At 44.6% G+C, this 20,070-nt stretch overlaps 1 protein-coding gene across 6 annotated transcripts in view; it reads right to left on the bottom strand.

The window, feature by feature from the left end:
• KALRN (kalirin RhoGEF kinase) overlaps nt 1-18,328 on the bottom strand; it is a 447,237-nt gene extending 428,909 nt beyond the window's left edge. For 3 of the 6 annotated variants that reach the window (XM_042827272.1, XM_042827275.1, XM_042827274.1), the window contains exon 1: nt 18,103-18,269. In XM_042827272.1, the coding sequence (XP_042683206.1) occupies nt 18,103-18,175 (73 nt within the window). In that variant the 5' untranslated portion in view covers nt 18,176-18,269. Of the gene's footprint in view, nt 1-18,102 lie in introns of all 6 variants that reach the window. The other 3 variants (XM_042827277.1, XM_042827280.1, XM_042827273.1) reach the window with 3 other exon arrangements.
• Between the last annotated feature and the right edge of the window lie 1,742 nt (nt 18,329-20,070).

The following is a 20,070-nucleotide window of genomic DNA, read 5'->3' as shown; positions in this document are numbered from 1 at the left end:
TTACATTCAGATTCTGCAGAAAGCCTCATTGTATCTGCCCCTTATCAGCATGTTTAGAGGGCTGTGAAAACACACAGGGCATGTCTTATGTCAAGACCACATGTGTTACTTGCTCATAAACACCTGGAAAATTCTTCTGTTAGCCAGAAAATAATACCTGAGAAGGTCCCTTATGGTCACTGGAAGCAAGTGCAGTTTGGGAAAACCTTGAAGCTGCTCTAAATAGTCTGTAGGGGAAAAAGCAGCCACTACCTAGTTGGGCAGGAACATATCTACAATCTCATGTATTATGCACAGCATCAGACTGCAAACTGATAAGTCAACACCAAGTCTGGGAAAAATCAGCTTCATTTCTAGCCTTTTGAGTAATTCATTATTTCCTGTAAAAGAAGGCTATTGCCCAGACCTGGACAGGCAGCTGAGCTCACCCACAGGTGAAGTTGCTCACCCTTGTTCAAGGCCAGCTCTGGCTGCAGCAGAGCTGCATTTCCACTCCCCCTCCAATCTGTCTCTTCGACTGCAGGCAGGCGCTCCCTAACCCGGTTGTGTCAAAATGATCCAGGTTGGCTTACTATTTAAAAGCATGGAGGGCTTTCTTTAACCCAGATCATTCTGACTGATTTGGGTTAGAGAAGGACTGCACGTGTGGCTGTGTCTGTAGACACTGACCCCGCAGCAGTGGGGATAGGGCTCAGGCACTCTGGCCTGGCTCAGGCTCAAAGCCTTTGAACTTGGCTCAGCTGCAAGCCAAGCAGCACATCTGGCCCCAGCTGTAGATACTGTTTGGGGAAAAATGGCATATGAGGTTGTCACAGATGAACTATGTACTGTAAAAAGTATGATTCATGGGAAACACCACTCAGCTTTCATTCCATTAGTACAAGAAGAAAAGATGCTAATGCTAACGACCTTCATTTTCAAACCAAATTATTCATTTGAGGGTAACTAGGTTTGGGTTGTTAATACTACACAGCCATACACAGATAACATTTTGCTTATGGAAGAGAAGCTTCGCAGCTCTTCCGGTGTTCTTCCATTTTAAGATTCATCCTTCTGGAGCTGGAGCAACTGAAACAAATGCACACTTTGCTATAGCTCAAGAGGAGTCTAGATCCTTCTCTCCCCCTGCACTGACCACTGTCTTGCATATCAGAGCCCCTTCCAGATTACCTAGGCACAGATCGCTAAGAGACCCATGCAAACACAATCTGCAAGTCACAGTGTGAGGGAACAGTTTTGAACTCATCTTTTGTATCCCTGCAAAATGAAGTCAGACCCACATCCAGGATCACAATCAAGTCTGCCTCAAGTAGTGAGACTCTGATAATCTTTTCCCTGAGCTTTTCACCTGAGCACACCAGACACCATCCTGCTCCAGAACTTTCTGCTAGGATTGATGTGTGATCCAGATTGTATCTTCCTGCTGGGTAACATCACCATAAAATGGGTAATGATATTTCCTTGTTTTGCAGAAGTTTGGTTAGACTGAATACATTTGGCTTTGTAAAATTCTTCCAGATCCAGAGGTGAAAGATTATCTTGGTACAAAGTGCTAAGTGATAGTTTCAATTTAAGAATAAAGGAATTAGCAATCCAGAATTTGTCTGGATATATTTTGAAGGATTAGACTCCTCAGACCCATTCAAGGGGGAAAAATAACCCAAAAAACTGTTGAGCATATACTTCAGAATAAAAGCATTTATCTGACATACAGCCAAAACCATTTTATCTCTGTAAGCAATCCTTAAACACTACAGAATGCATTCACTGCTTTCATTACCAAATTACTTTTTAAAAGTTCAGCAGGTAATTGAAGTTCCAAATATCTTAACCTAGTTTGGCAACAGTGAGATTTCTTAATGGATTTGCTGTCCAAGAACTTGAGAGAAAAAAAGCAAACTGGTTGGATACTAAATATACATCCTAAAATAACATGGACTCAATTTACACAAAGAAGCTGGCTTTAAAAACATTAGGGAAAACATTAGAAATGAAGAGTAAATGAAGAACCTCTCTGCCCAGGAGAGGTTCCATGATGTTCAAGCTTCAGCTCGTATTCAAAACCATAGGGCAAAAAGTGCGGAGAATTTTTCAATGACACTCTGTCAGCCTAAATGCATTCCTATTGAACTCAAGGGCTGTTAATTTCAATGGAAAACTAATTAGGACAAAGCTGTCCCATATATTTTGTACTGTTAACACACTCTCGTTACAACTGGAGGGCTCAAAAACATTTTTCCTAAAACAAAACAAAACAAAACAACCCAACAAAAAACAACCCTTTGTTGATTACTTTCCCAACTCAATTCACTTGGAGCACTGACAAGAATGAGGCTATGCCTGTCCCACACCCCAGGTCCCCTGCATTTAACCAGCACCGCAAGGCAGGCAGACTGCAGAGCAGTGTGGAGCCCAGGCAGCCGCCAGCTCCAGAGGTCTAATGAGGACTCTTGCCCTGCCTCCATCAATAGCTTTCGGCAAAGCATTTTCTGCCTCAGTTCCTCACATTTATAAAGTGGAGATGATGACAGTGTTCTGTGTTAATAACCACTGTATGCATTGCTTTAAGTGTTATTATTGTATAGTGCTTTTCATCCACAATTACCCAATTCTCACAGGGAAACTGAGGCATGGAGTGATGCTAAATGCCTAATGTCACCCAGCAGGCCACAGCAGAATCAGGATGTCCATCTCCAGAATTCTGCATTATCCACTAAACTTATCTACAACCTTGATACCACAAGGTGAAAATTGGCTGGCTGTTTGTCCAGCACTATCAGACTGCAGGACTCTTGCTTTCTCCTGCTAGTATTGCTATTTATGTCCTATCCTGTTGCAGTTGTTCCTGCAGAGAAAGCACAGTGTTAGATTTGTAAAATCACATTATATGAGAAGGCACTGTGATGACAATCACAGGATTATGGTCTCACTGCAGGTGCCAGCAGCAGGAGAAACTGGTGATGATGTGGACTGCTCACAGGCTAACACAGATAGCTTTAATGACAACAAGAGGAGCACAAACAACAGGACCACGGGCTTTGCTTTTCACGAAAGCAATCTTTTCTTCTAGGATTATTCCAATGCAAAAATCCTGTTTCTGCAATGACTCAGTTATCACAGCAAGGAGATAACCGATATTTAAGGACAAGAAAACCTGAAGAACCTACACTTCTGACATAGAAATTATGAGATGCATAGAATAGAAAACCTAATAAAAGATGGTAGTCTTTCACATAACAATCCTTTATTCAAATTATGGTTACTACTCATAAAGGCACAACCATTTCATCTCACAGGCATGCAACACTCACTCTTTTATCACAAGAATGCCAAGGCATTTTCATCACATTTCCACTTGCAAATACAACTCCAGGATGTGTTCCACTTTATTATGAAATGTTGCTGACTGCATGTAGTACCATTAGAAATACCAACAGAGCTGTCCCAGCAGATAAAGCAAACCAGACTATGCCTAAGAGTGAGCCTCAGAAAAGTTACGGATGCACAATTCAAGAGCTCCAAACAGAAAAGTTGGTGTGCCATAATTTGCTCTGTATGAGCACTGCATGCTAACAAGGAGAAGAAAGCTGAAATATGGGGAAGACTGGTTTGCTACAGTTTGGGTCCAGTCAGCATCAGAACAAGCACCCATTGATTTGGGATATTAAAAAAAACCAGAGTCTGCCTTTCCCTTTCTTCGCACACAACAGGTGTACCTTTTAAGCCTCTTGGCCTTGAACACCTCCAGGGATGAGGCATCCACAATCTCTCTGGGCAGCCTGTTCCAGCACCTCACCGCTCTCACAGCAAAGAACTTCCCCTGACATCCAACCTAAATCTTCCCTTCCTCAACTCAAAACCATTTCCCCTTGTCTTGCTGTTATCTACCCTTTCAAAGAGTTGATTCCCCTTCTGTTTGTAGGCTCACTTTAGGTACTGAAAGTGATCTAACTGCAATTAGATCACCCTGCAGCCTTCTTTTCTCAAGCTGAACAAGCTCAGCTCCTTCAGCCTGTCTTTGTAGGGGAAGTGCTCCAGTAATGCAGAGTCACTGGAGATGCTAAGAACAAGCATAGTCATCTTGAAGCCCTATGGAAGAATCACAAGAATGAATTACCTCTCAGTACTAAAATGCATCAGTTTAGACAAGCAAATTCAGCAAATACTTATTGATGGACAGCAGTGTTAGAAGGTATAATTTTAGAAAAGAAAAGCAGAAAAGCAATAAATTGATATAGTTATCCCAAAGCATATAGTTAGAGGAATGCAGTTATCCCATACAATATAGTTATCTAGTCAGGATATTAGGAACAAAGTCCTCATTTCCAAAAATTGCTTGAGTTAAAGGGGATGCTCTTAGTTGCTCCAATTGCTTCAAAACTGTAAAATTCCAGTTTTAATTTCAAACAAAATGCAGTTTCAGTATCTAGGTGTATCTTTGGGACTTAAACATGTATGGGCCAATGATAGATCCAGCAACATCTACGCTGAAGGAATCCTGACAGCTTCCATCTAAATATCCATCTGCAGGACACTACTGTATGATAAGCACTCCCATGAAATCCTTCAGCTTTCCAATTAAGATATTTATTTATTTATCTGTATGTAAAAGTGTGACACTGAAACAAACAAATAAAACTCTTCTCTGAACATTAATGCTACCTAATCCAAAGCAATACATTACAGCTTTCCCATTTGTTTCTGGAAGGAGAATAAACTCAAATTACTTCAGCATAGTGGAAATATTGTGTAGAATTACACAACAGGCACATTGAGACAGTTTCAAGAGACTGAATATGAGGCTTCTATTTACTCCTATATTTTGAATGCCTCCTGTGACAAGATAAAGCCAGGGCCAGTTGCCCACCAGAGTGCTTCTATAGAGCTCCTGCATCCTCTGATGTTAAAAGGAACTGCATAAGGATGAGTCCAGACTAGATGTAAGGAACCAATGCCACAACAGCTTGTGGCTTTCCAAATCAAGATTGTTCCTCATCATTAGGCGCAATAGAGATACATGATTTTGTAATGCATGCTTTAAGGTCTTACATAGTACCTACATCTGTAAGTCAATGGCAGAATTAAGGGTGAAACCTATATAAATCTCTGCACAAACTCTTTAACCATGCAGGGCTTTAAATCACTTTTTACAGATAGTCAAAATAAAAAACGTAATGGCATTTCATAAAAGGAAACAGCCACAACTCCAGACTCCCACCACTTGAAGGGAAAAAGGACAGCCAAGAAACTGGAATATTACAAACAGTTTTGCTCTTTCCAGCAGCAGACCCGAAACTCCGTCCACCACCAAGACAGCAAAGAAGCAGGAAGAGAATAATTTGTTACTGCCTGATAAGTGATTGATATGCTATCCCTACCAAGCCAGGCAAAGATGGAGCCTCAGAGCCAGATCCGTTCAGGAAGCAGCCAGGATTGCAGTGGTAAGATGGCCAGCAGGGACAGTCCTGTGGGCTCAGCACAACACGTGTGTGTCCAAGACCAGTTCAAATCAGGTCACAAAATCCAATTCATGAAAATAATCTTTTAAAAATAGATTGCTACAGTTGGCTAACTCAGAAACCTAAGTGCTTCAGGCTGCTGTCTGAGCTACTCTTCACAGGGTGTTCGTGCACCAAAAAGAAAACTAATGACTGGAAAAGCTTTAATCCAGTTCCTGGAACAGCTCTCATCCTAGAGAAAATACATACATAGACTGTAAGGGCAAAAAAAAGGGAGCCAGGAGAGGAGATCCTTTTAGAAGTCATTAGCTGCAGCTGTTAGCATTGCTGCACGGTAGACCAAAAAAAAAAAAAGAGCTTAGTCCTGCTTTGTTCATGTGTGCACTTCATGTGCCTGCTAGTTAGGCACACCAGTTCTGCCCTCAGTGCTATCCTATTAATGCCGGGATTTTCACTTTAATCTATATAATGTTTCTGTCCTGTCCATTTGAAATTCAGCTACTCCGTGTGCACACAGGGGTCACTGCACCCCAGGAGCAGGAAAAGAGGGATGATGGACTCTCACCCCTCTCTCCCTTCCCCCCCCCAAGTACTTTTGCTCAGTTCAACAGGAGAGGCTCATTTGGATTTGAGACTTTCAGAGCCAGGTATGCTCTTTCCTTTATCTTCCAGATATATACGAAAGGAAAGCTTTTGCTGGGGAGCTGCAGCAAGTAAAACAAATGAGAGCTGCACTCCAAACTGGAGGGCAATGCAGGGGCAACAGCATTTACTTGCGGAGGAGAGAGCTCCCCCAGCAATCCCTGCAGCCCACAGACCATGGTTACTGTCTGTGCCATACCTTGCACAGTCTCTTTCCCTAAATAAGAAATACTAAGGTAATTTCCAAAGAGGAAGTTTTCCTTTCTGCTATATATTCCCCTTGAATATGCAATATGACTTTATTTCTTGCCAGTCTGCAATTTACTTTTTGGAGTATTGCTTATTCACATCTCTTTGTAATTCTCATTCACACCTCACCCAGGGAATGTTGCTGCTGCACACAGGTAGTAACTACAATCCAGTTCTGAGTTCCTCAGAAGACCACAGGTATTTATTCCACTCTGAGAAACTCCACATTAAACAAACTGCTCCATTTGGAAAAGCAGCATGTAGCTTCCACATTCACCAGCTGTATACCGAGAGGAAAAAGTATAAGGAAAAATGAGACCAAGGAAAGGAAATCACATACAATGTTTATAGCTCCATTAAAGTGTGCTGTGTGGAACCAGCCAGGAGGCACCTCCCCATGCCCCCAAGTAACCAATGCACCCGTGGGAGACGTCCACAGCACAAACCTCGGGGAGCAGCACTTGGATCTGTAGCAAAAGGGAACCTGGCACTCGTAAAAGACCAAAAAAAAGCAAGATCAGAGCTCTGAATGGTTCCTGACAGCATTCGCTTCAAGAAGAGATCTCTGTAAAATATGGAATATATTACCAACCTGGCTGGAAAGCAAAGCATTTTTAGGTAGGTGGAACTTTTTAATAGCATGTCATTAAATCACTCTTACATTTAGCATTTAATAGATGTAACTTTCACAGCAGCACACTCATTATGAAAAAAAGCACAAGGGACTGTACCAAATAGCAAGCAGAATGGACCCTGCACCCAAGTGCCTCATTTTTTTTTAAGCATTTGGATACCATGGTGATGAGAAACATCATCTGAATGCCTTAACGCATGAAATTAGAAATTTTCTTACTCTGCTACCGGTCCTCTGGTAGCATTCTCACCTGAGTCTGTCAGCTGAACACAGGTCAGAATTTCCACCTGTGTAAATTACTGCAGCTTCTCTGCTGTTGCTGGCATCAGGCCATTTTTTGGACCAGATGTGGGTCTGACTTATGTATGCTTAAAGAGTCAGCATAATAAATATCTTAAAGCCATTTGACCAGCTAGTGTGGACACAGGAAAGGTGTGTTAATCCTTTTTCCAAGACTAAGAGCAAACTGTACAACCTGTCTGAAGTAGGTCACCTGCATCCATATATAGGTGCCCACATCAAGTGGTTTAAGGAGAGCTGAGTGTTTGCACACCAAGCTGATGTCACTGTCACTTTAGCCGTGACTTTTGACAATCCTGAGGTACAAAGGTATTGGTGTGCTTTTCCTGGCCTGTGACCCAGCAATGCAAGTTAAAGTCAAGCAGAGTTGTCAGGATGTGCTCCGTGAGCAGAACATTGAGTTTACACACACAGAAGTGCACAAAGCCCACATAACTTCAAGAAAACCACTTGCTACACTTTTGTGCCTGGTTATCCCTCTTCCACAAATGGGTTTAATAAGACTTCCCCATTCTACACAAACACTGTCACTATCCAAATGTTCTGAAATGTTTTACTAAATCTGTTTACTAAATCCGTACAATTATCTCTATTATCTGTGCTGTTATCTCTACTGCTACGTGACACCAAGGAGTGGTGAGGACAGCTCAGGCAGGCAATGTAACTGCTGGTCATCCTGCACATCTCCAGCACTGTTTGACTTCCCAGGCAGAAGCTGTGGGAAGCTGTCATTCGAACACCTCAGTGGGGACCCACCAGTCCCTGGTTTTGAACTACTGCATGCGACCACCAGAAGTCTCAGGCAAAAACACTGCAATGGAGCTGAAGCTGAATCAAGCACTGAAACCAATTCCAATCACAGCAAGCAGGGCCAAGCTGCCAGTTACACCTTACTGCACAGCTCAGTGATGTAGACACGCAGGTTTGTTTTCCCTGTTTTTTAAATCTTTTCCCATGATAAGGACTTGTAGGCTGAGAAGCACTGTTACAGATTTTCATTACCACGCAGATCAGTTTTAATTGATCTGAACCCATCTAGCCCATCAGGTTTTTCCTCTGCTCAGTATTAGCACCAGAGATGTTTTAAACCAGCATCAGCAACTTCCTCCAGGCCCCCAAATAGTTAAAGACCATTTCTTTAGGAAATTGATAAATAACCTGCAGAAGCAGACAGATAACAGAGCAGCAGGAACCTGTGTGAGATAGCTGCCCTATTTCACACCCCAGCTAACTTTCAAGCAGGATTGAGCTGAACTGGAGCAAGCTGCTAACCAGAGGATCACACACCATGGATCTGAGTCCTTGAAGCTCACAAGATCATTACTATTCACCCGGCAGGCCTGACTGGCTCCTTCGTACTAAATTTATCTGAATGCCTCAGACTGACTCTATTAGCATCATTCCTGAACTCTGCTTCAACACAGAAAAACAGAGCAGGAAAGTTAAATTGCTGTGAATGCAGTGGCAGTCAGATCCAAGGAGACTGGCTCTTCATGACATTTTTCTGTGAACAAGAGGCATTAAATGTGAAGCAAGAGGATTTGGGCTCAGTGTCCCTACTTCATAGGCAAATCTCTGCAGCATCAAAGCAAGGCAGGCATTGGGTACAATCACAATTGAAAGATCCCAGTGTGACAAAAGCAGTCTTAGATGGTGAGGGGAATTTCCTGCTGGAGAAAACCCTGCTGGTTTTCCTATACTGTGCAGTACCTCATATGGCCACCTTCCTTATTGTGAGCATGGCACATGTGCAGGCACAGCTTGTTACCTCCTTTAGCTATGCATGCTGCCAGAATCTGATGGCATTTTCCTGATGTCTGAAATCCTACCTTGAGCTTTCCACCCTGAAAGCTATATCCAGCTCTAATCAAACCTCTTATTGTCTCATTTCTGTGATTTCCTTTGGCTTCTGACCTTCCCCACACTGACATCACCATTTCCCTTCCACATAGGATGCAAGCTGTGGCTGCTTTCCCAGCAAAGTGCCTTCCAGCTCTGCTCTGAAGCACTCTGCTGGAAAACCTCATTGCTTTCTTCCATGTATTTCAGGCTTCCCTACAGTTTTCTTATTTCTTCCCCCCCTCATTGCATTGCTCTCAGCCATTCCCTGTGCTCCACATCCAGTGTCCAATTCCCTGAGGCCAAGGGCTTGTCCTTCAGACACATTCAAAAGCAGAGCAAAGTGAAAGACAGTCTTTGGTTAAATGAATTCCCAATCCACTCCACAGCTTCTATTGTAAGTACTTCATGGCAGAGACCATCTTTTTTGTTCACGTAGCATCCGTTTCAGAAGGAACTAATCAGCAACCGAGACAATAACAGAAATAAACACCAGTAGAGAACCATCATAACATGATGACAATATTATAGGGCCCAAAAGAGATTAGTCCTATAGAAAGATTCAGTACTACTACAATTCTTCCAGTGGTCTCCTGGCCCTGGAGCCTCAGGAGCTGCATAGACTGACAGGTTCAGCCTAAAGGGCCTGCTGAAGCCAGCAGCAACCAACTGAAACTCTGCATCTGGAATTTCCACTAAACCTGTCCTGTGGGAAAAGACAGTAGTAAACAGTAGAAGAGAAACACAGTCCAGACATTTCCACAGAAAGTAAATCTGCTACCACAGAGTACTGCATATTTCTTGTTAGCTATTATTTTTAACCTCTTGCAGATTTATTTTTACTACAATTTAAATGTATCTGTTATATGCCATAACATTAGTATTACAAGACATGGTAAAATACTGAAATATCCTAGGCACTTGGTATTTTACAAAACAGGGTGTTAAAGCCGGTGAGGACTGCGGATCACCACAGCAGCCACCAAAGCAATGACCCTGTTACAGCTTTGTTTCCTAAACCCTCTTAATGAACAACAGAAAAATTACCCAAAATTATGGAATGAGTCCCAAAGCTGTTGTGTGTTTCCTTGCCATTAAATTAGGAGTGCGAAAAAGGAATTACTTACAACCAAAAAGAAGATGATGATCTGTGCTGCTACCAGGGTGTAGGTAGGCATGAGCCTTCAGCTCCGATAGCCCCCACAGACCTCATGCCAAGAGGACATGAATTTAACATGAAAGCTACCTGGGATTGACACATAACTTGAGGACTTCCATTCCATTTTTTATTAAGCTGTTTAAAATAAGTGAAAGTTTGTCAGAATAAGTGCCTCAAGATTTGTCTGTACAGCATGTTCTCTATTAAGGCTAATATAACACATTTAATACATAACTAATGTCGTCATTAATCAACTTTTCAATGATGCAAAACTGGTGGTTTATTCACAACCAGGCAAACGACTGCAGAGTTTCTTCCCATCCTTTTGAAAAACACTGCCACAAAGCTTTGTTTTCAGCTTGGATGCTGTTTGGCACAACAGTTTGATATTTACTTAAAAGATCAGTGAAAAACATGCACAGCTAATTTTCCTAAGTGCCATGCCAGTGTCTCTGGGGGCTGTGTGTTTGTCCACCTTCTTGTACAGTAATATGATTTGCCCCCAGCTAATAAAGCATGCCTCATGTTCGCTAAGGCAAAGAGGATAGTTAGTGTCCCCTTCTTATATATTCAGATGATAAAGAACATTTTAAAAATAAGTGCATATATATATACATTTTATATATATATACACACACACACACACACAGACATATATATGTATTTTTTTTTAACCATGTGAGATATAAGCTGATAATCCCTGCAGACCTCCTTTTTCTTCCTCATTGCCCTGTGGTTTATCACGTCCAATTAGCCATCTGCCATGCCTGCCCTGCCACACAAAGCGGCCGCTCTCCTCCCCGCAGCCCAGCAGCAGGCCATTGTCCTGACTGACAGACACGCAGACACTTTTGTCCCCATCAGCCACTGGCTCCCGACATGGACTGCTGGTAGCAATGAGAGCACCCAGGTACACTCTGGAAGCCAGGAACTACACCAGCAGCACCAATATCATCAGGGAGCCTTCAGAAGGCTCTTTTTGCAGCATATATTCTAATTTCAGGTAATAAACCAGCCAAAGCCATCTTCCAGTCCTCATACCCCACTGCAGCAGGACATGCTGCCATTGCTGCCTTACCCAGCACTCGCCTTTCAAAGGAAGGTTCACAATCCCAAGGAGAATGCAGTATCTTTGAGTGAAATCTTCCCTTTTAATGATTTTTATTTTGAAGATAAAGCGTATCTTCTACTTCAGCAGAGCTTATTATACACAGAAATCAGAGTTTAAAAACCTGAAAGCTCAAGTAAGTCTACATGGGTACCATTTACACAACAAGGTTAATTTAATTTCTCTTCCAAACAACGTTCACTCACCCTTTTTCCCAAGACCACTTCACTTACAGAAATGACCAGAGCAGCTGGCCTGCCAGTCACTGAGATCTTAAATTGAAGATCATTTCCTCTTATTATTCTCAGCAAAGCATGATGTGACCTTACACTAAAAACTACAGTCTGCCTAATTATGGTAGTTTTGTTCCATCAGTGAAACTGCAGTGCTGGTTCAGATAGCTAAGGTTACAAAAAGGAATTTATTTTCAGTCTTAGAGACAATTTGTTGCCCCGAAGTGGGAACATGACAAATTACACCCATGTACCTCAGTCATTGTACTGTGTAATATTTGAAGACAGTCGTAGGTTTTAGTTACAAAGCCACACAATGTTGATAAGAGAGAAAGAACGCCAGTAAGACAATTTATTCTAGGCAGCAGCTAATGAAAGCGAGCAAATAAAAATGAACATTTCTATCTAAAAGCAGAAACAGAATTAGCTCCTAAGCCTTTGATTAGGAAACAGGAATTATTTAACCTTCAATTTTCACATGGTATTTCACACCCCAGTACAGAACATACACAATTTGAATTTATCAGTTTTACTCTTTAGTGTATCATTCAAAATATAATAAATGAAAAGTGGCTGAAACTGATGTTATTCCTCAGCAGTCACACACGTAACTTTTACAATGACTTACAACAGAGAACAATCCTTCTCCTGAGTTCAAGCACTAAACTCATTCTGAACCAGATCTGAAATACAATATGAAAATGTAAATATTTTGCTGAAATATTACTCCATCCTCAGTCCAAAATGCAGTGAATCCTATTTCAACAAGCTGCAACCCACACCTTGCACAGGTGATTGACTTGAACCTAGATTTATGACTGCAGCTGCAGTGCCAGGGCCAAGTTCTCGTTTCTGGCTACATCTGTGAAAATTCCCAAACAATTCCTCTGAAGTCCTCTGGATCTGTGTGACAGTAACACAGTCTGTCGAAGAGATGAGTGGAAAAAAGAGATTCACAATATTATGATTTTTCTTTCACAGCCCTCTGCATTGTAGTGTTCTCCAATCAGACAATTCTATTGGAATTCTGTTTGCCTTCTCTCTTCATACCCATCTTTCTTTTGCAACACATATCATAATATTCACTGTTATTCACACCAGAGTTGCTATGCAAAACTCCCCCAATGCTGCAGGTCTTTCAGTTAAACAGAGGGCATGTGTGCCACACAAGCCTGTAAAACAGGGGTTGTTTATCCAGAGAAATAATAAAAGCAGAACAGCAATCCAAATCAAACAAAAGCACAAATACCTCTAAGTTGTTTCACAACTTACTTTAGGTTTCAGTCGTAAAACGTACAGCACTATGGGTTTATAAGGCCTAATACTCCATAAGCATTTTCTTTGATGCAACTATGAAGTACTTAAAAATACCTCTGAGTACAGCACGGCACACATCGCCATGGAGCAATAAAGCAGCTCTACATCCATAACCAAACTTCCTAGAGACCTTAAGGTCACAGCAGCTGGAACAACAAAATACTTCATCCTGAGCCTTCCAGAAGCCCAGAACACCTGTCTGGCTGCAGGGGTCCCCAGAGGACTCTTAACATGGAGAGGTGTGCTTGAAGAGGGGGAATCCACAAGAAAACATATAAAATAAATCCAAGTTTCTTCAAATTTCAGCCCTCGTGTTTTCTGATTATGAGAGTTGACACAACGTGGGGGTTGGCACAGAGGGAAGCAGCAATAGTTACATTTTCCGCTTTGATAAAAAGACTTTGGGATAGCACTTTGCTCTTTTGGAGCTTTGCCCTAAAGTCAGGTGAAAGCAGTGGGCCCTCCCCCACTCAGTAACACCTGCAGGTGCCACATCAAATGTACCCGCAGCACCTGTGAACTTTACTGGTGTCTGTGCTCCAGTCTTAGTTGCACTACTTTACCCTGCTTTGAGAATCAAGGGCTGTGAGGCTCACTATTTCCCAGCTCTGAACAGAAGTGAGGTATAACAAGCCTTTTCCTCTGGAAGCAACTCCATTCAATAATTAACATCAAACGGAACAAATATCTTCCTGCTGGACTATAACACAATGCACTCTCAGCCACAAGCAGCACACCACAAATTACTATCAGGTGAAAACCCCAATACCTTGTTCATATACCTGAGCAAGGAGGAAGGAAGGAGAGTAAAGAAACACTCCTCTGAACACCTTTTCTGAACTAAATCCCTGTTTTAAATCACTCCCTTCCAGGATCAGACAACACAGATCCTTCCCCATTTGTCACAGGCCCCCCAGGTCAGCAGATTCTGCTCCATTTGTGATCAGAACCTGCAGGGCCAGGGGGGAAGATGACAGCTGCTCCTGCCAGGACCCATTGATTCGCCCACATCTCTTTTGCTGCATCTAGATGCAAAATCCCTGCCAGTTCCTGGGGTAGCAGAGCTCCCCTAGGAGCCCCGCAGAGCAGCAGGGCAGAGCCATACAGCCCAACATGCTGACAGGGATTTGGGAGGATGTGGGTCCACACATGAAATGACACAACTGTCCTCTTGCCCACATCAGTCACAAGAAAAAAAAAGAAAATAAGAAAAGAAAGGAACAAATCTCATATTCCTGACAGAGTCAGAGGTCAAAGCCTCCAGAGAGCAGTGGGGATTTTAATTAACAGCATCACCTTCAAGAATATTGGAGCTTTCCAAATGGTGAGTACAACTTGACTGTACACCAGAGCATCCTTTATCAACGCACATCATCAGATCTCGTGAATTATAAAGTCTCAAGGTGAGGAAGCCATGCGTCACCCAAACACTTCATCCCAATGACAACTAGACTGCATCAGTTCATCTGCTCTGTGAGGAGACACTTGATTCCATCAACCTCGAGGAACACTTCTGTGCAGACATCACTTCAAGCACATCTATTGATCACACAGCCTGGACACTGGCCATCATTTTTAAGTTATTTAGTAGTGGAGTTACCAGTCACTTGTGCGCAAAAGAACAATGCTGGAAGTCTAACAGGCTGGTGGAAGGCTGAAAATAAATGGAATAATTCATCGCAGGCAAAGGAGATGGAGTAGTATCAATTTTCGGCTCACCCACAGGAAGTATCAATGACAGATTGGGCATCTTCACATCAGATGTAATCAATGTTATACTTAAATGCCAGAAAAAGTAATTTAGAAAACGGTACTGCTAGCAGACAGTAAATATTGATGATTAACCCTTCAGTAATCAGTAGCTCGCTAAGTTGTTCTGACAATGACCTCTATAAATCTTCAATATATTGGAAAAGGATTTTCTTATATGCTGGATCTCTGCTTCCAAACCACACTGCAGAAATTCCTGCAGCTTAGGCACAAAGCTTTCCCCCCATGTCTATAACCAAAGAATGCCTGCCATTTGTACAGATATAAAGAGACCTACTTTATGTTTGAAACAACAGATATTTGGATTCAGTTATGCGCAACGTGAAATTCTCAGTCACATTTAATATAGACAGCTGAGAGCTCTAGAGAACTTGCTCATATTTCATTATCTGTCACCAAAATAGACATAAGAAACTTAATAAGATATATCTAGGCACAGATTTAGTTTCTTACTCAAACATGAGCTCAAACAGAAGTGATAGACTCAGTGCAGAAATTGCTGCTTTGATCCAGCAGCCTCTGTTATCCTGGAAATCTGAGCTGGAGGTTGCAATCCTCATTTCTGCCCTTAAGGTTCCCTCTGCCTGGTGAAACGTTATCCCAGTTACATAGGAGCAATTCTCTAAAAGACAGAATTGCTCCTTGCAGATATGTGATGGTAAAACTTAGACTAGTCCTTTGTGTCTCTAGGAATGCTTAAATGCATTTCAGCATCAACCACACAAGTGCTAAATCCATGCTTTTCTTGAAGTCATTCCTAGCTCTCACCCATACATGCTCCAGAACAGATCTGCCTTTATTATCCTGTGTTAATTCCCTCACTTTTATGTTCCACATACAGTTCAGAGACATGCTGTTTCTAGCATGTTAGAATCACTAAGGGACCTCACTGTCCAGTTTTGGGTGCTGCTGGTGCAACACTTGACCACAGTGCCATTGCCAGCAGCAGCCCTGCTGCTCCCAGGCAGAAATTGATCCTCCTGGCTCCAGCACAGACTGTCTGCTTGCTAAAAGCCTCCAAGTGAGATGTTAGCCTATTGGAGTCCATTTTTTCACTGAAAGCAATGAGTTCGTGCTTTGCCGTGTATTAGCGGTGTATTCAGGAAGAGTTTATGCTGGTGAAACAGCTACTCTTTAAATCACATAGGGTCATATTTTATTTGCTGCGGATGACTAAAGGCACGAAAGACACCGTGGTTATGCTTGACAAATCCAGAATACAAGTCAGCACACAAGAAGAAAAAGAAAAATGCTCACACGGAGTAAAAAAGACTGCTGAGCTTATGCAAGTCTTTGCAGCTATGACAAACCAGACTCCATCTCCCTCCCAGTCCTTGTTCAGTCACTGATGGGGAAAAGAGGAACGGAAGAGTCAGCAGCATCTGTCCGCAGCTTCCCTCTGAAGCCCCTCAGTCTCTGATCTCCTGCCACCCAGCGAGACCAAGCCCAGCTCCAGCACAGCCTCAAGAAGCAAACAGTACACCAACAGTGCAGAAAACCAACATGAGCCACGCCTACTATCATTTGCTTTCTCCCCATTTCTCAGTGGGTTGCCTGGTCATTGTAACACCTGACAACCAAAATGAGTTACTAAGATTTTGCCATGTCACCTTTTGCATGCAAAATGCTACATTAGCAGTACAGAAACAAGAATTCTGTGAGCTCCTTCGCCAAAGCTTTTCAAATTAGACAAGCCAACCAACAGGAACAGTCTATACATACATGCTTTGGCACAAGGACTTGGCATCCCCTCCAAACCCCTATTTCTGTGGTTTTGTTTCCTCCAGAAACATCAAGAGACCAAAGCAGGCAGCAGCATATCTGTGGATCTACAGGTGAAATTGCTGGTGGAGAAGGCAAAGTGGAAGAAATGCCTCAGCACACGATTCTCTGTGCCTATTCCTCATTTCAGAAATGCTTTTTTCATACAAGCTAGACAGACCTGGCTCTCTCCAAATTCAATTCTGTTAACATGCTTACGCTGAGGAGGCAGTGTCACAGGGAAATGAATTAACTTGAATCAAGAAGGGGAGAAAAGGTGAGGAGACCCTTAAAAAGAAAATCAACACAATTTTTCTTTTGTTTCTTGTGTTTTTTGGTTTTCTAAAACAAGTCTTTGGTTGCCCACAAATGCTGATGTTGTGGAGGCTTGGGAAATGAGCTTGTAACCAGGTGAACTATCAACAGGCAAATACCTATGACTTAATGGCTTGTGGATCACAAGATACATACAGCCAGACCTGGTTACAGCTATCTCCTAGACCAAAGGCTTTTCACACAGATGGGGCACGCAGGGAGCTGCTGCAGCATTCAGGATTTAACTACTTTAAAGTTTTGGTGACTACATAATTGTTCAGGTGTTTTTTTGTTGTTGTTTTTGGTTTGTTTGATTTTTTTTTTGTAACTGGATCTCAAATCACTCTGTAGCTAATGAGCAGGTAGATGGAAGAAAACAGCTGAAAAGCAAAGTCTTGACAAACAGCTGTGCCAATAAGTATCAGCCTTCACCCTCCAAGGGTCAATCCCCTTATGAAACAAGCACTTAATCCTTTACAATTTTTAATTAAAAATCTACCAAGGATCCTGTAATACTTTCTCGAGATTCTGACTCTGTCGGGGGAGTGCTGACCACAAGTTGTTTCAGTAGAGATGTTGATCCTGTGCAAACCCGTGTTTCAAAGCTGAGGGCTACCACACCACGGGTGAGCGACGCAGCACGTCCCCATCGCCCAGAGCATTTAACTAATCGCTGCATCACTAACTAAGGCCCCCTCCCCGCTCCGCCGCAGCCCAGCGACCCTTCTGCTCCACTTCAGCATCCTCTGAAAGCGAAGGGCGGAACGCACTCTCACATATCCTTGAAACATTTGGCGAGCTCAGCATACCCGGGGAGCAACGGGCGAGCTCTGCCCGAGGCTCCCTCGCCCTAGTCGTCCACCCGAGGGCGGCAGGAGGAATCCGAGCCGCGCCGGGCAGACGGCCGGCTCCGCGTTCCCGAAACGGCCGGTTCCCGGGTGGCTACCGCCGCTCGGGGCTAAGCCCAGCCCCGGGGCTCCGCTACGCGGCTCGCTTCGAGCATCCCCGCGGAGCTTTTGTGCCTGCCGGGGGCGGGAGCCTAGTCGGTCCCCTCCCGCCCTGGCCAGTGGTAGGAGGGCAGCCCCGTGCGGCGGCTCCGCAGTAGCAGCATCCTCCCGGGGGCGGGAGAGGGCCCGGGCAAGCCGAGACGAGAGGTCTGCGGCGGACAAAGCAAAAAGAAGGGCGGGGAACCCCCTCACATCAACCCCCCGAGGCTCCGTAGCCGCCGGTGCCCGCACCGCCGCCAGCCCACATCCCGCGGCAGAGGCAGGGCCCGGCGCTTGCCCCGGCCCCTTCCTCCCCCGCGGCTCCTCTACCTGTTCGGAAGAAAGCATCCACCTCCGAGTCGGGGACAGCGCCTTCCTCCGCCGCCCCTTCGGTGGGATTCATGGCTGGGGAAGAGAAGGCGGCGAGCCCGGCGGCTGGTAATATCCAGTGAGTTAGGGAGGAGGAGAGCCGAGACAGAGAGAAAAAGAGGGAGGGAGTGAAAAGAAAAGGGAGGGAGGGATGGAGGCGCGTTTAGCAGCGAGCCCAGCCGAGCGCCGCCCGGCTCATCATCCCTTCCGCGCTGCCTGCGGGGCGGCTGCCCCGGGGCTGGGCTAGGCTGAGCTGCGCTGCCCGCAGGCTGCGCTAGGCTGGGCTGGGCTGCCCGGGGCGGGGTGCCGAGCCCCGACGCCGCCGGCCCCCTCCCCTCCGCCCGCTATTGTTCCGCTCCGTGCCCCCCCGCGCCGCCGCCGCCGCGCTGCCCCTCGCCGCGCTGCCAACCCGGCCCGGCCCCCGGCAGCCGCCCCCGCCGCTTCCCTACCGGCGCTTCCTGAGCCGGGCCGGGCGCGGAGCCCGCAGAGGCAGCCTCTCCGCGGGGCGCGGTCGCTCCGCGCAGCAGCGCGCACCGGGCGGGCTGGGGCGGACACAGGTGCGGGCTCGGACGCCCCAGATGGAGCCTTGTTTTGTTGTTGTTGTTGTTATTATAGCCTGCCCCTGTGCGCTCCGCAGCCATATGTCTGTGCATCACGCTGCCATGTCTCCCCTCGGATGAATAACCGCGGGGTACGGCATGCGGCTGTCAGCTGGGCAGGTAGTCGGGGACTCAAAGTAATCGCTAGGATGGCTATAGGGAAACTCTCCCTTTATTTTTATTTTTTTTTCTTCCTCCCTCCTTACTCTTCACGGGCTGTGAGCACAATGGCTTTGGAAATGATCAGTGAAACTGCACGCTGTTGCAGGTACACCTCTGTGTTTTACTCTTTACAATCCCAGAGGGCTGTAGGGTAGAGAGCAAAAAAGGAGTTTGAAGAAGCACGATCCTGCTCCCAGCTCAGACATTGATTCAGCTATTTAAATGATTCTATTTCTCTGCTGTAGCTCCAGTATTTGTGATTTGGGACAACAATTATTGTCTCAGAAGGAGCACTATGAGGAATGCCTGTTTGCACTCCGTTAGCAGCTGTGTTAAATATTATTCCCTAAGCCCAGCTATCAAGATTTCAAGCACAGATAGACAGAAAGACAGGTATTTGCCATTTGGGCACTTTCCTTTCTTCTCCCATCCACCTATTTGAAGTCTCACCAGCTTCTCATTCCCCAGCAATCATGCAACAGCATCAAAACCTGCAGCCTGCTTAGCGAGCAGTGCTGCCGTTCCACCCATTCAAAGCACCACTGTATAGCAGAGGTTTACTTGCACACCCCACAGGTCATCTGTTACCTCTGCCACAAGTAAGAGGGAGCAGCTGGTGGAGCTGGCACCCCCTGGGATGTGTTCCACTTAAATAACCCATCTTTGCTGCAAAACACTGTCTTCTATCTGAAGACAAAGAGTCCCCCTTTGCCAGCAGCAGGTCCCAACATCCCCAGAACCCTCCTCTCCCCATAGGGATTTTGTCCAGTAGCTGGTCCTAGTGATGTTTAGTGATGTTTAAAGCAAGTCTGTAGGTGCATGAGAAGAAGCAAGCTGTGCACAAGGACAAAACATCTCTGGGTCACCCCTGAGGGACTGGTTGGAACGCAGCACAAAAGCTACGCGTCAGGCTGGAGTGTCTCCAGACAAAAAAATACTCGTAACAGGAGAAATCTCAGAATCAACTGGCTATGAGTGACACTGCTTGGATCAGATCTCCCCCTGTCTGCAGGTTAGAAGCTGAGGCTGGTGGAATATCCCAGAGAATTTCAGACTATGGGTTTCCTTCATCTCATCTCTTCCCAATAGAGGGTAGCAGAAGGCTGGGTTTGGATGTGTGCCCACTGATGCATTGTACTTGATAAAAGGGCCAAAACTTTCCCTAGAG

The sequence above is a fragment of the Centrocercus urophasianus genome, unplaced genomic scaffold (assembly GCF_019232065.1).
Source record: "Centrocercus urophasianus isolate 14NV4802_14NV808 unplaced genomic scaffold, USGS_Curo_1.0 seq_28, whole genome shotgun sequence".
In the NCBI taxonomy this organism is placed as follows: Eukaryota; Metazoa; Chordata; class Aves; order Galliformes; family Phasianidae; genus Centrocercus; species Centrocercus urophasianus.
This window is presented reverse-complemented; position numbering and strand designations above follow the sequence as displayed.